The following is a 15,362-nucleotide window of genomic DNA, read 5'->3' on the forward strand; positions in this document are numbered from 1 at the left end:
TAAACTGGGGTTATGGTGAGTGTAGTTAGTTCATGTTTGTGCTTCTTTGCACAAACATCTTTGCAGATGTTTCTGTGTTTCAGGAGAGAGGCTTCAGCAGGGAAATGACAGATAAGCTCTTCTAGTACTTTCTCATGATATTTTCAGATCAGTTGCCTTTTTTGGTACTGATGTGCTCACTGGTTCTTATGCTTTGTTGCTCAGAATACATGTTGCTGTAAACTGCTTGGAAAGGAACCAGCAGCATGAAAACAAGCCAGTTCATTAGTTTCCTTGTTTTCAGCTTGCTGACACTTAGGTGGTTGCATTGAGCTGTGAAGCTATTGACTACACTACTATTTTATTTTATTTGCTTTTCTGTTTTTAACTAGTATATCCCCTGCAAGTGGGGATAATTTTTGTGGCTTCTAAACAAATTTCCTATAGGTCAAGTCTTTGGGTTTTACTTGTCACATGTTATAACTTGTTAAGGAAGCACTCAGTGCTGATTTTTAATTATTTCAGTTTAATGGCATCTACCTGGACAGTGAAAAGATGATGAGTGCATCCGACCTGGCCTCTCAGAACTTTTGGGTTTTCCTTACTCACATGTTGAATTTCCTTCTATAAGAATTTTCTGTGAAGGTTGGCTTTGCTGTGGACATATTCATGGAGGCTCTCTGTTGAAGGAGGCTAGTCCAGGCAGCAGGACTGGCCCTGCTGAGAAGCTTGGCTTTGATGTGTTTAGAGCCTGGTCCATCCTAGAACGGATGGACTAACTCCTGTTTCCACAGAGCTATTTCCTTTTAACTCCCTTGCAATGAAATTTCCATGGTGCTTGGTGGAGAGCAAATATGTTGAAAACAGATGGTGCAAAAGAATATTCTGCCAAGTCCCTTGTGTGATCCATATTTGCACTAGTGCTGTCGTTGCAGCCATGTGTTTTGACGAGTGAGTGTTAATAGCGGTCCAAAGCCAAGTGTCTTTAATAGTGAATTTTCTTCTGTTTTGCTTCAGTATTGCATTTTCAGGAGAACAAGCAAAAACTTGTAGCAGACAAGAGCTAGTCTGACTTTTGCACCAAGCACAGCTTGTCAGACACACATTTGTTGTGCCAGTCGAACTCAGCCTTGGGTAGAAAGGCTGAGATGGCTGTTGTTGTGAAACAGATTTGGAAAACACTCTTCAGCTTAAAGGCAGATTTGAAGTTACATGCCATTTTTAGGGTAGGGATTTACTTTCAAATTTTTTTTTTTTTTTTCTGAAAAGCCAGGTTGGTGTTTGTGTTGAAAAATAATTGAGTTTTTTGGTCAATGTTTCATTGAAGGACCCCTGCTTAGTAAAATTGAAATGACTGTAATAAATGGAGCTCTTAGATGATGCTGAAACGAACACACTGCAAATCTTGTGCCCAAGCTGTCTGCGCCTGGCTGTTGTAAAACATCCAGAGATATCCCTTAGAAGTGACATGAGCAATTTTTTGTAATGATTGAAGACACAACAAATGGTACTGACACATTTTGTGTATGGAGCTGCGGCGCTGCAGCGTCTGCTCAGGGTCAAACAAGCAAATGGCAATACAGCTGTGAGGAAGCACCAAAGACATGCTCCCTGACATGACATATAGGGACCATTAGCAGCTCTGCTCACAGATCTGTGGTAGCAAAGGTCACATAAGAAGAATAGGGTCACCCAAGGAAACAGGTTTTTCCATTAATAGGACTCTCGAGATGAAATTTGTGAAGCAGCCGGTGATATTGACTGCTTTAAATCAATGAGAGAAATTTCAGATTCAAGGAGTGGTTGCTTATAACTATCAGAAAAGCAGCTTACATTTTGTGTGACTGCAGATGGATGTAAAACTTGCTATGATCTCCTTTTTCAAATTGCTGGGATATAGCTTCAAAGAATATGTCCAGCACTGTAATACACAGCATAAGAGGAGATGTGCATAAAGGAAAAAGCAGGACTGAGATCTAGTCTGGATATAGTCTAGATATATTTTAATCTGCTTTTTAATTCTTTGTGATCCAACCTTCCATTATTTCTGAAAGGCAGCCCATGGGGATAGAGCACTTGTCTAGTCTGGTTAATTAGGGCAAGATCAACTTAATGTGTCAGTTGGTTTGGTCATATAACTTTGTGAAGTTTATGCCTAAAAAATGTAACAAAATCATTAGCTTTATTTTATTTTTTCTTCCCTACCATGTGTAGGTACATTATTTTAGGTATGTTTGACTGTTATTTAAGTTACAGTCTTCTGTGAGGACAGCACTTTTGGGAAGAAAAAGAAGCAAAAGAGAGGGCAAGAACAATCTCATTTAAGTAATTAGTGGAGGGTTTAGTACTTATTAGTTCTAATTATTATAGAATTCCTATTAATTTATGGCTAGTTGGTTAATAGTGTAAAAGCTTGTTAGTGGGTTTTTAGGCAGAAGAGTGTTCAAGGGTGAACATTCACTTTCCTTAATAGTATTTGGCCAAGAAGATGCCATGAAGAAATTCACTGGAAAAAATAGGTAATAATGTAACTTAGTTCTCAGTGCATCTTTCTTGTTGTTAATTACTTTGAGGAGACTTAATGAAGCTTGAAAAACATGAAGAAAATAGGTGAAGAAATGAAAGCAGTATGGTTTCTAATGCCCCCATCTCCAGGCGTTTTCAAATGGTAAAGATTCATGAGGCTGAAGTAAAAAGCTGCAAGAACATAAACCCTTATATATGGATCTTTTCAGATTTATGTATTGCTCTTTAACCTTTACCAGTTTTCAAGCTGATATCCAGATGAGAGTAATAGTTACCCCTTCTCTCCCTGCCAAGAAAATGGAAATTGCTATGAAAATGCATGATGTCAGGAATTGGCAGGCTTCTTTTATTTTCTTTTTTTTTCCCTTCCCTCTGTCCCAGATGTTATAATAAAATTTAATCAGATTAAGGTCAGCATTATCTGGGCCCTTTCCTTCAGCACCTCTCTGCTTCTTCACAGTTTTCTGATGCAGCACAACTGAACAGCAGCTGCAGAATTGCTTTGTTGCAATCCTTGCACAGCCATGTAAAAGTACAGGTGCAAAGCCTGGTGTTGGACCTATTACTGCAATATCCAGTGGGGCAATACTGAAGGGAAGGGTTTCTCCTGCCAGGAAATCTCCAAACATTTTGGTGAGCAGAGGGTGCTTGACAGGGAGATGCTTCGTTGCACCATGGGCCATGTTTGAAACCTGAAGTCACTTTTGGTGTGGGATGGAGCAGGCAGGAGCTCAGGGCTTGCCTGGCAGTGAGCATGGGAGGGATAAAGCAGGGTCCCTGTCCTGTGTCTCCTCCTCCTCCTGGGCTTCCCTCCCATCCCTGCATCACGGGCTGGCCCCAGGGAGGGGTCGAGCCTGCTGCTCATCCTTCTGTGAGTTGGAGAGGCAGAGTCAACATGCAGAATTGCCTTTGGCTGCTTGAGATGAGGAGGCATGTCAGCTGCTTGGTAAGAGGAGGGCTTTCTGGCAGAGCCTTGGGAGCTGTTGGAGATGGAGCCAAGCTCTGCTGCTGAGCGGGAGTGCAGGATTGCAGCGAGGGGAACACACGGCTGCTCGGGGATGGGTGGCTGCAGCAGGAGCTCTGGAGGGTTTGTGCACCCTGGAGCAGGATTATTTCTTGCTTCTGGAATGTAAATCTCTACCTGTGGGAGGATTCAACCTCAGTTTTTTGTCCCATGCAAAATCCTTCCCCTGTCTTCCCTAGGATAGCAGACAGACCCCTGTGTGTGGTGCTTCCTACCACCCCTGTCCAGAACTCTTGTTTTCCCTTTTCTTTTCATGCTTGCTGAGCTAATTCAATCACAAGAATGTGTTTTAGCTCTTGGAGTTTGGGACATGTACTTACTCTTTCACTGTTTAGTTAACTGCAGGGTTCCTAATTTTTGGCTCCACTTATTAATGTGTGTTACTGTTTATTACTGTAATCCAAAGCATGATAATATAGGAATGTGGTTGCTACAGCTGGAGAGAGTTTTTGAAGAGAACTGTTTTTGAAGAGAGTTCAGTGATAAGAAATGAGTGATACCATTTTCATGCAGTTAGGTCTAATCTTTTATGAATGATTTCTCTTCAAGTGAAATTGAAAATATAGACATGTGTATGGATAGGTTTTGTTGTGTGGCTTGTAGTTGATTGTACTCATCTCTGAGTAAAGGGGTATTTTTTTTGAGACCTTCTTAATTCATCCAGAGGTAAGGTAAATTAATAATTCCTACCCAGCTTTTTTTTGTTTTAACTGTGTGTCTCATCTGATGGGGACACTTGCTTATTGGAGCTACAGTTTCGTTTTCTTTACCAGAATGATTTTAAAAAGTCTGTTAAATGTTCATTACAATTTTACAAGGGTGACTTTTACAAAAAGCTCCCATAGGAGCTGCACAGAAATTTGTTCCCAGTTTATGCAGCCTGGATGAGGACTGCTCTGCGGTTCCCATAACTGCACCAGCTTGGTGGCATGTGACAGGGCTGATGGCACTGGAGAGGCAACTGACACATGACACTGCCCTGAAAGAATTCACTTGTGGGTATTTTTGTCTGCTTCACACGCCTAACATAAAAAATAGATTGTATACTTGCATAAAAGTGTTCCCTACTAGGTAAATTGCAATTGTTAAATGCATTGTGTGGTGTATAACTGGTTAAAAACTGGAATTAAAATGCCAGAGGAGTTGATGGTTCCTGAGGCACCTGGGAGATCACTACAGTCAGATCCCTGTTTCACTGTTCACTTTCTTTAAAATGTTAGAAAAGCCACTTGAACGTTTATCTTTAAAAGTATGTTGATATGTAGATGATGTGACTTGGTAACTTTTGAGAATTTAATCTCCACCTGCCTGTTCCCCTGAGTACTAAGCCTCACTTTGTGGTGGCGGTGAAGACTCTGGTGATTCAGAGCATCCTGACCATGAGAACAGTAAAAGGGTTTAAGACAGTCAGGAGGGCAAAGCTTGGTGTGAACACACTTCCTGAGTTAGCAGCACGTGTGGTAAACTAGTCAGTTGGCTTTCAAAAGGAAAAGGAGATTGAAAGGAGTAATGCAGAAAGTTTCCCCTTGCTTCACTGATGTGCTAGTAGTGATTTAGTTAATATTTATGTAATATTTGGATTTGAAAAGACCCATTCCTCCTGTAGGGGTATTTTCCTCATCTTCATTGGGTTCTGGGTAAACTTCTCAATCTTGACAAAGAATTCTGTGTTTGTTTTTAATTGCTTAATGCCATGTTGCTGAACATAAATGCTGGAAATAACCCTTTTCCCTGCTTTCCTGTCTGCTGAACATGAAACTGTTGCTGGGTGGAAGGGAAGGGACTTCACAAAGGGCTTGGGGGTTAATTGCCCTCTCTCTCCCTGGATTTGCAAGTACTTGATTGTTATTCTGATGGTTCCAATCATTTAAAGAATGTCCTTGCTTGGTGTACTAGTTCATACCTGCAGTGCTGTCTTGAAGGAGCTCTCCTGGTTATCCCTGCTTCCCATCCTTTGCTTCAGTCTCCTGCTCTGTCAGGGAGTGTGGGAATGGTTATTTTGAATGAAACTGCAATAAGGAAGGTGCTGTGGCTGTCTGTGGGCATTGGGGCTGGAGTTAGCCCAGCACAGCCTTTGTCCCTGCACACATGGTGGATTCACTGTGTTGTGAGCAGTAGCTCCCCTGATCTGTTCCTGATGAGCTCCCTGCACACTGCTGGGGACATAGCCTCAGCTGACCTCAGTGCTGAAAGGAAGATATAAAAATATCATACACAAGAGGTAATTCCTCCTGGTGAAACAGAGATGAGAAGATGACAGACAAGCTTTTGCTCATTAAAGTGATCGCTTAAATTTTTTTTTTTTTTTAAAGAAGCCATACAGTTGTAAATTGTTCACTGACAGTGATACACAAGTTGTTGTGATAGAAGAAATCCTCTTTGCTGTTTGGTGACAGTGTTTGAGGTCTGTGGATGGACAGGCTACATCTGTTCTGCCATGATTTGCTTCCCCCAGCTCCCTGCTGGAGGAGGAGATGGTGCTTTCCTTGAAGCTGCCATTCCCACACCTCAGGAAGGGAGGCATGAAAGGCAGAAGGGGAGAGCAGACTAATTTTAAGTCTCATTTTTTCTGCATCACAGTTTAAGAAAGGCTGAGAGTAAAACAGTGGCTGGCAGTGCTGCTGCTCTCCTTTTCCCTCCTGGGAGAGTTCAGCACTCACATGGTCCCTGCAGTGTCCCTGAGCTCCTAATGATCAGCCTGGTTTGTAGCACTTGTTGGTAGCTCATTACTGAATAAAACAGTCATTGTCCAGCAGTGTGTATTGATTTTTAGCTATCCTACGTGACACATTGCTTGTATGTGTTATTCCTCCCTAAAGAGTTGTTAACACAGGATGAAATGTGATAGATTTGGGGTATTTTCAGATTACCAGGTTCTTATTCTGTTCTCTCAGATACACTTTTTAGCTTAGCGATTTTTGACCCAAAGTAAAGAGGATGATCAGGGTTTGGGGGTTTTTGTAGCTTTTTTATTCTAGGTCAGTGACATTTTGAAAACTGGGGCAAGAGAAAACCGGGGTCAGTTAGAGTCCTACAAAAAGGCCTAACAAAGAATCCATTCACCCTCATAAAAATAAAAATCTGTATTAATTAACCACATGGTAGAGATAAGAATTGGAGAGCTTGATTAAATCATTAGTGCCTCTGAGCAGCAGCATTGGAGGGGGAGCTGGGAGGGAAAACACACTCAGCCTGAAAATTGCAATACAGCTGCCTGCCACGGTGCCAGGAGCACATCTGTATTGAGTGTGTGTGGCATGGAAACCCTGACTGCTGCACTACAGGCTGGGGGAATACTGGCAAGCATGGAGTTCTGTTATTAATTCGGGAGGAGAGTCTCTTATTATTATTTGTTTGGGTAGGGAAAAAAGGCACATTGCAGCAGAGGCAGCAGCTGCTTGGAAGGCAGCCCAGTGGGTTGTGTTATGTAGCTTGTGCAGGGTTTAAGGTGTTCTTACATGGGGAATAACCACCTTGTACTTTCACCAGGTGACACATTTGCCTGAGAGCTGCCCATGTGAATCAACACTTGCAGTATCTGGCTTCTATTGCATAATGAAAGATTTTAATATGGATGTCCACCAAAACAAGGCCAAATGTGTCATCTTAACCATCAGTAACCAACCTCAAATGCAAGTTCTTCAAACCAGCAGCAGCAATGTGTGTTTGGCAAGAGCTGCAGCTGCAGGAGTCACTGGCGTCAGGCAGAGCAGTCAATATTTGCTCTCTGTCCCTTTTCAGATGCTAGCAATGCCAGCCTTGCCTGCCTGATAAAATTGAGCACAGCGACTCAATAATTGCTGCTTGGGTAATTGGAATGGCTCCCACGTGGTGTTCAGCTGAAGGGTGTGGTTGGCTCCTGTGCTAACATGAAGCCAGTATCTCCATGCTATTTTTGTCCTCCCTGTGAGCATTGCAGCGTTGTTTGGTCTGTGTGCCATGTGCACACTTAGTTTTCTGTTTTCCGAACAAAACCCAATTTTGTCATGTCAATTTTGTCTGTTAAGATTGCCCTTATCTAACCCTTTGAGGGCAATCTTGGTGATGCTTAGAAAGAATCCTAAAACAATCCAGCCAGCAGGGGAAACTGCCTGCTTCATGCTCTGACAGGATGGTGGTGTTGCAGATTAGGGGAGGGCTGATGAAAGATGCCTTCACTACAGGATGCAAAGCAGTGCTCCACGCAGGTAATGTGAATGCTTTTGTTGCTGCTCACCCAGCCAGTGAGGCAGAAAACAGCCTGTGGGGTGAGGAGCAGAAGCCTGGGTTGTCCTCAAGTGAATTCCTGTGTTTCATGAGCTGATGAAACTTCATAGAAACTCCTTTGGTCTGTCTTGGATCATGAAAAGACCCCACGACTGTGGTTTGTGGTTACAAATTTCCAGAGTTTAGTAAAGTGGGGGACATTTTCCTGTGAGCATTTTCACTTTCATGGGCAGAACAGTCACCTTTTTTTTCCCCCAAGGGCATGGTATTTTTGGTTTCCTTCATCCTGCCCAGCCTACCAAAGCATACATATCTATTGCTGAGAAGTCTTGCACATTCCTTACAATGTCCAGCTTGCCTTCAATTAATCTTTTGAGCAAGAACACACTTTCAGAGGCAGAAGAGATGGTCTGTTCCCACCCTGTCTCCCAGATTTGTTTCTCCATGCATGCCTTTTCTGGGAAGGCAGCCCCAATGCTTGCAGTCAAGGCTGCTATGGAAAAGGAGGATAAAAAGGAGTTTGTGCTCAGGCTGGCTCTCATGAGCCCTTGGGATGGCTGCTGGTGGCAGATGTGAGTCCATCATCTCAGGGGCCAGCACCTCTGTTTGTCATCTGAGACCTGTGTTCAGCCCCTGGGGATGTGTGGGATTTGTGGTGTGCCTTGGAAATGGAGTGGTGTTTTGGGAGGGAGCATGGGCTGGCAAGTTAATGCACTGCCCCTGATGGGGCTGGGGAGCTGCTCTGCTCCAACTCTGCTGCTCACCCTCTGCTTCACCTTCTGGGGGAACTGGACTTTCCTCCATCTCTGCTGCCCACAGGCAAGTCTTGAGAAGCTGTTCAAATACTCTGGTTTTTGAAACGTGGGCTTAGCCAGCTCCCTGTCTCCCTGCAGAGCTGCTGGTTGGTGGCTGCTCTCTTTGTGGCACTGTGAGGGCCCTGGGTGCAGAGCTGCACCTCTGTGTCACTGGGTCATGCTTTGAGTCCCATTTTTCTGCTGCAGCACAAGTTCAAGCACTTTCTTCTTCCTCTTGCCTGTATTAACACCCTGTGTGCTCCTTTTTGGTTGTGATACTTTGTGAAGGCTGACCTAGAACAGAGGCTAGACAGAGTTGAATAAAGTAGGGATGTATTAAAAGGCCTCAATGGATCCACCTTGGGCAGCACAGGAGCCCAGCCAGGGCTGCACCCAAGATGAACCCAAAATGGTCCCAAAATGACGACCAGGGATGGGGTCTCTCACTTTTATGAATTCTGGTCCATTTGCATATTGCAATCAATTGTCCAGTTATAGCTTTAGCCCATGCAGTCCCATCCTTCTTGTTTTTCTCTCTTCAGTCCATGTTGTTTGTGCTCTTGGGCCTGAGATTTGGATCATTTATCCTTGGTCCCCAGCTAGAGAAAGAATTGTTTTGTCTCCCTTTTCTATGAAGAGAGCTCACCATCCCTTAATATAAAGCTCAAAACTGCACACTAAAGCAGCACAGAATCTGAAAAATATAAAAGCTAAAACCTGAGGCATCATCTGGATTAATAATTTGTACACCCCAGAGAGGGCCCAGCAGTGGAAAGGATGCAGGTAGAGGCTGTATTTCCCCATGACAGCCTCCTAACTCTCTCCAGCCCTTCAGTTAGCAAAGAGATCTCATGGTGAGGATTCACCTATAGATGTTCATTTATCACCTAACTCCAGCCTGCATCCAACTTAATTCGTGACTTTTCCCAAATTCCAGCATTTATCTTATACTGAGGATGGCCCTGAGTCCTTGAAGGAACATCTAGGAATGGACAGAGCTATTGCAGATATATTTCCCTGTAGAATTCTTCTTTCACATCACTATTTGTAATTGTTGATCTTCTGAGAAAACCTTCATTAGTTAATCTCGGCATCCTGTAGCTTATGCTTGATGGTTGTAGAGGTCTTTGCAGTACCACCAACTCGGCAAGCAAGAAAAAAACGGCTATGAAAAAAGAGAAAAACTGATACTAAATAGTATCTTAATATCTGGAAGAGCAGACCTTGGGTTTGAGGTGGATACTATGTGTCTTTTTGGGAAAGAGGAATAAAACCTGATCATTTTTTCCATTAACTTTAGTTTCTCTTTTGTGTTTATTTTCCAGTCCAGCGAGAGTTTACACAGAAGAAAACCTTCACTAGTTGGATAAATTCAATATTGGCAAAGGTAAATGGGAGTTCTTTAGCCAAGCCATTCAGATATGCAGGTTAGAGATTAAATTTTTTAGGAACACACAAAATTACTACAAGTTCTTTTAGGCACTGGATGGGAAAAGTAGCCCCAAGAAGATTTGTTTAGTAAGTGCAGCAGCACTGTATTGGGGCACATCCAAGGACATTTGTATGAGGTGGTTTGTGTGTGGATGTCACTCTCCTTACTCATGTGGTAAAACTTGTGGTGGATTGAGGCACATGTCTGAGTGGTTTATGAGTTTCTGAGTGGATTGAGGCACATGTCTGAGGTTTTATGAGTTTCTGAGTTTACAGTTGTTTTTACTGGGATTAGGTAAGTGTTATTCTATTATGCAATCCAAGAACATGAGTTTAATGAGATGACCTGAGTGACTGGTAAGTATTAAGACAAACCACATAGTAGTGGCAGTGCTCTTCAAGCTCTCAGAAAACAGCTCCTGCAGCATGTGCTGGGGCTCTGACTTGCTCAGGTAAAAACAAAATATAATTTTGTTTTGGTCCCTCCTTGAGCAGAAGCTGCTGAGCTCTTGATAAATTGGTGTTGTATGGGTGAAAAGAGGTTTAGTTATGCAGCTCTATAATCAAATTTTTACTTAAATTGAGTAAGATCTCAAAATATTAATAACTGCCTCATTTAGCTTTTCTTTTCTCAATTTTTTTTCTTTTGCCCCAGACCTCCATGAAAAATGTGAGTGCTTGAAAGTGAGGCCTAAAATTACCCTTATAAAACAGAGGCAGGACAAGGAGGAGGGAATAACACATAAACATAGTAATGAGTTAGAAGAAGCAGGATGTGACTGTTTAGATGCAAGATTTTTATGGCAGCTTAATGGAAAAAATAAAGGGTGCTAAACATTATTTAACAGCAGAGTAATCTGTGATGTTCTGTAGTGTGTTGAATTCAAAATGACAGAATATTGAAATTTATCTTGCAGCATACCCCTCCTTATGTTGTCTCAGACCTGTATACAGACATACAGCAGGGACATTTGCTTCTGGATCTGTTGGAAGTGCTTTCAGGTCAACATCTGGTAAGACAGAGTAATAAAAATATTACCTCAATCCTTTGTCAAGTCCAGCAAAGATTTCTGGATGTGCTTAAGTGCAACCATATGAATCATCCCTCTGGGGTCATAGAGTTAGTTTCAAATAACTTATTTTTATACCATTGACTCTGAAACACGCTGAAGTAAGTTGATCCAAAGTAATTTATGAATTTTTGCTGGATTTCCCTTTTCAAAATATAGAATAAAATTAATTTTTGCAGTTGAAGATATAACCTGTTTTTTTTTTGCTTTGCAGCCACGGGAAAAAGGATTTAATACCTTCCAGTGTAGAAGTAATATAGAAAATGCTTTGACATTTTTAAAGAGCAGATCAGTGAGTATTAACTTCAAAATTCACAACTAAAGCCAGTTTAGCTAGTGGAACATTTTCATTGTTAACAATGATCCCTTTTTTCCCCTCCTTAGCTGAAGCTCATAAATATTCATGTAGCTGACATTATTGAAGGAAAACCTTCCATTGTGCTTGGCCTAATCTGGACCATTATATTTCATTTTCATGTAAGTATTTCAGTGATGTAAGAGAGTTTTAGTAAAGGGGAGAAGCACAAAAATGTGTTGACTTACATGATTGCTAAATAAGATGAATTAGTACTGAACAAAAGATTATTTTCTGACATGTGGAAGTGACATCTCAAGGAGGAGATGCACCAGTGCAGGGCTGGCAGTGATGAACAGTACCTAGCTGCAAATGGTAGGAAGGAAAGATACTGAGGTTTTTTTTTTAAGTAACCAGTTAAAAAATGAGCTAAACTTTGTTTGTCTAAGGTCTGTAATGATTAAGCTCCAAAAAGAGCAGATAGTGTGTAATGGCTCATCCATCTCTCTCAGATACAGCCTCACTCCTCAGTGCTGACTTTGCTCACAATCTACAATTCTTGTATTATTTTTTTTCAGTAGTAGTGCATGAAATTACACAAAGGTTGTCAAAGTCATGTTTCTTATACAATAAGAGTGTTCACCTTGCATGGCATGAGACTATGAGGAGGTGTGAAAGCCCAGGGTCTTGATTTCATCATGGTGTAGGGCTGCAGAGGGTGCTGGAGCCAAGCTGGCTTCTAGGGAGAACCCAGCAGTGGAATAATTTAGGGGCACTAGTGACTGGGGCTCAGGAGAGCACTAAGAAACAAAGTTTTCTAGCAGTATTTAGCCCATACTTTTTGTGGTAGAGATACTTTGATGCCAAAGAGTCTTGTGCTGCTCATGGCCTGTGCAATTACCTTTTTACCTAAACCAGGCTTCTCTAACCAAACAGAGATCTCTGAGGTCTGTCAGGTAGGTTTTCCTGCACTCTGAGTGAGCAGGCAAACTGACTGTGCCTGATATTTGTCACTGCTGACAGCAGAAACCACAATGCCATGGGCTGCTGTCACTGGTTAGGGGAGAAATTGACTGAGAAGATCCCTTGATGACATTGCTGGTACCCACAGCATAACACACAAGTCTTTGGGTGAATATATCCTGCCAAAAAAAATGCCTAAAGATGGGAATTCAGCATGAAGTGGTTCAGATGGTGCAGATTAAAAAGCCTGGTTTGAGTTTGGGGGGCAGGGAAGCTACTGTTACAGCTGTGGCTGAGTCCTGTCTAATTCTCTGGTGTTCTGCCAGTGATGCCTTGGGAATCTCTCACTGAAGCCTCATTGAGTCTCCCATTCAATTCTGACAGATTGAAGAACTGGCCAGGACACTTGCCTGTACCTACAATCAGCCCTCACCTGATCGTCCAGGTGCTGCTGACTCCTCTCCAAAGGCAAACAGATCAACTAAAAAAAGTGCTAAAATCAAGGAACGGTGGAAGATGTCTGCTACAAAGGCTCTTTTGTTGTGGGCAAAAGAACAGTGTTCACTGTAAGTTCCAAGCAAAACTTATAATTAACATGCTACACTTTGTATTACTCCTTTCCTCTAAATGTGATGATATTTCCCCCTGTTTTTTAAGATTACTTAGTGACAGCTTAGCAGAAAATCCTTTAACTTTCACTTGTGGTTACCAGTACTTTCAGCATCAGTCAGGCCCCAGATGTTTTGACATGAGCCCTTTAAATATAATAAAGTGAAGCTCATCTTACTAATTAAACACAACAGTGTAATCTGAGTTGTTTGGCTTTTCCTTTTTAAGGGCTCCTGTGTGATAAGTCTAGTGAAATGTTTCCATGATTTGCTTGTTTTAATCCTCATGGTTGGCTCTGATTCACACAGTCTCAAGGTTTTTTTAATATTTTTTAATGGAAAAAGTAGGATTTCTATGATCCCACAGCTCATGCTTCTCTATCAGAACACTGCATGATCCCAAAGGAGGATGCTAATCCTGGTGGTCTTGGTCCCTAATTCTAACAAGATGTTTCCCTATGCTTGATGTACAGATAGCACTGCTGCTTTCAGGGGCAGTGTTCACAGCACACAGTCTAGAGCAGATACAGATATTTACATTTTCTTCAAGGGCTGCTTCTTCACTTCAGGATCTTCCAAATATGCTTTACAGTGATTTCAGCTCTTTCTCCTTGGCTCTTTGGGTTGTTTTATTTTCTAATAAAACCCTACTAATATTCCATGTTATTAGTGGGAGATAAAGGCTTTCATCAGCACATCAGACACTTTCTGCTAGTAGAATGGCACTGAGGTTTGCCTTCTAGCTGTCTTTTATCAGAAGATTAATTGGCACATCAAAACCACCTCTTTATCCATGTAATCTTCCTCTTACTTTTGCCTCTTTTTCAGCAATATTGCTGTCTGGTTTGCAGTCTCATTTCTGAACTGGCATTATGTTGAAATATTTTGTTGCCAGTGAATCCTGTAGTTTTTGGGAAAGAAACAAATCTTGTAAGACTTGACCCATTGTTTTGTGACTGAATTTGATTGCCTGAAACCCCACATCTTTTCTATACTGTAACATATTCATAACATACAGGCTGTTTTTGGAAAGTTGTCCCAGAATTTATTATGGTCTGCATGGCTGGGCACCTCACAGCACTGTTCAGGCTGTGAACATTAATAAAAGATGATTCAAGGACTCTCAGCTAATTAAGAGAAAAATAAATTCTTTTTCCTGCACTAATAACAATGCTTTTAAGATTTGGATTTTCTAAAATGCCAGTTCTTGGTGTCCTTACAGACAAATATGTTCTGCAGTGCTTTTCTTGTTGCTTTTCCACCCCATAGAATGCATAGATGTTGAGCACAAAGGTGGTATTTAGAGAGGATTTGGATCAGCAAGGCTTTATCTTCAGGGGCAGTCAAAGACAAAAAGAAATAGTCATCTTGTAAAAAGAAGTAATTGTTGTGATTGCTAGTACTGGCTGTGTTGTTGTCTAACTTGTGCAGAAGTTCACTGGTGAGGTGCTTTTGGATTTGGTTCATACTCCATTTTACTGAATTTGTACTCTATTTCTAAATTGGTACCTAAATCCTGTTTCTTCAGATATCCTAACATTTTGTTTCCACTCATTTCTGGGACAGGCATGGCTCTGTCAGTGTCACTGATTTCAAGTCCAGCTGGAGAAGTGGACTGGCTTTTTTAGCCATCATCCAAACCTTGAGACCAGGTCTGGTTGATCTGGAGAAGGCAAAAGCCAGAAGCAATAAAGAAAACCTGAAAGAGGCTTTCAGAATTGCAGAACTGGAGCTGAATATCCCACGGCTTCTGGAGCCTGAAGGTAAATGATCAGCTTTTTAAAAATCTTTGTTATTGGGAGTGAGATTAATGTGATCTATAAGACTGTGGTTAAGTTTGAAATGGAACACTGATGTTTGCTGTAATGCTCAAACCTGAGGGTCTTTATTTTATAACATCATCTTTACTTAGGGACTGTAGGATTTTTGAATTGGCAACAATTGCAGGAGCAATATGCAGAAGAAAGGATATGAAACTTTCCTGTTCATGGGAGAAACTTTTTCATTACTTAATCATGTTCCATTAAAATATTCCCAAGGAAAAAAATGTTCATGACATATTAATTTCTGTCAGTGGCATGTTAAGTGAGCTGTTGCAAAATAAACATTTTTATGGTAATGTGTTTTAATAACTGCAGCTTAGTGTGTAATTATGTGATCAGGCCTAGAAGGCTGCATAATTATGTAAATGTTGTATTGGCTCTCATAGATGTTGACACTGTGAATCCTGATGAAAAATCAATCATGACGTACGTGGCTCAGTTTTTGCAATACTCCAAGAATTTGCCTGAGTCTGAAGAGGACGTGCAGGTATGTTGTGTGGGTTATCACCAAGGCATTTTCAAATGAATGTGCTTTCTTTGCCCAGTTTATATCTGAGTCAGTAGCACATAGTAGATCCTCTGATTCTGCTACTAACAGGACTGAATTGGTTTGAACCTCCTGTGTGGTAGAAAAAACTCCATG

At 41.6% G+C, this 15,362-nt stretch overlaps 1 protein-coding gene across 1 annotated transcript in view; it reads left to right on the forward strand.

The window, feature by feature from the left end:
- SYNE2 (spectrin repeat containing nuclear envelope protein 2) overlaps positions 1-15,362 on the forward strand; it is a 159,082-nt gene that overhangs the window by 476 nt on the left and 143,244 nt on the right. Inside the window, exons 2-8 of the mRNA XM_071426258.1 lie at positions 9,855-9,916; positions 10,878-10,973; positions 11,245-11,322; positions 11,415-11,507; positions 12,673-12,854; positions 14,463-14,659; positions 15,106-15,206. Coding sequence (XP_071282359.1) covers positions 9,855-9,916; positions 10,878-10,973; positions 11,245-11,322; positions 11,415-11,507; positions 12,673-12,854; positions 14,463-14,659; positions 15,106-15,206 — 809 coding nt within the window. The remainder of the gene's footprint in view (positions 1-9,854; positions 9,917-10,877; positions 10,974-11,244; positions 11,323-11,414; positions 11,508-12,672; positions 12,855-14,462; positions 14,660-15,105; positions 15,207-15,362) is intronic.

This window comes from Agelaius tricolor, unplaced genomic scaffold (assembly GCF_023055355.1).
Source record: "Agelaius tricolor isolate 1412-34295 unplaced genomic scaffold, bAgeTri1.0.p SCAF_5, whole genome shotgun sequence".
NCBI lineage: Eukaryota > Metazoa > Chordata > Aves > Passeriformes > Icteridae > Agelaius > Agelaius tricolor.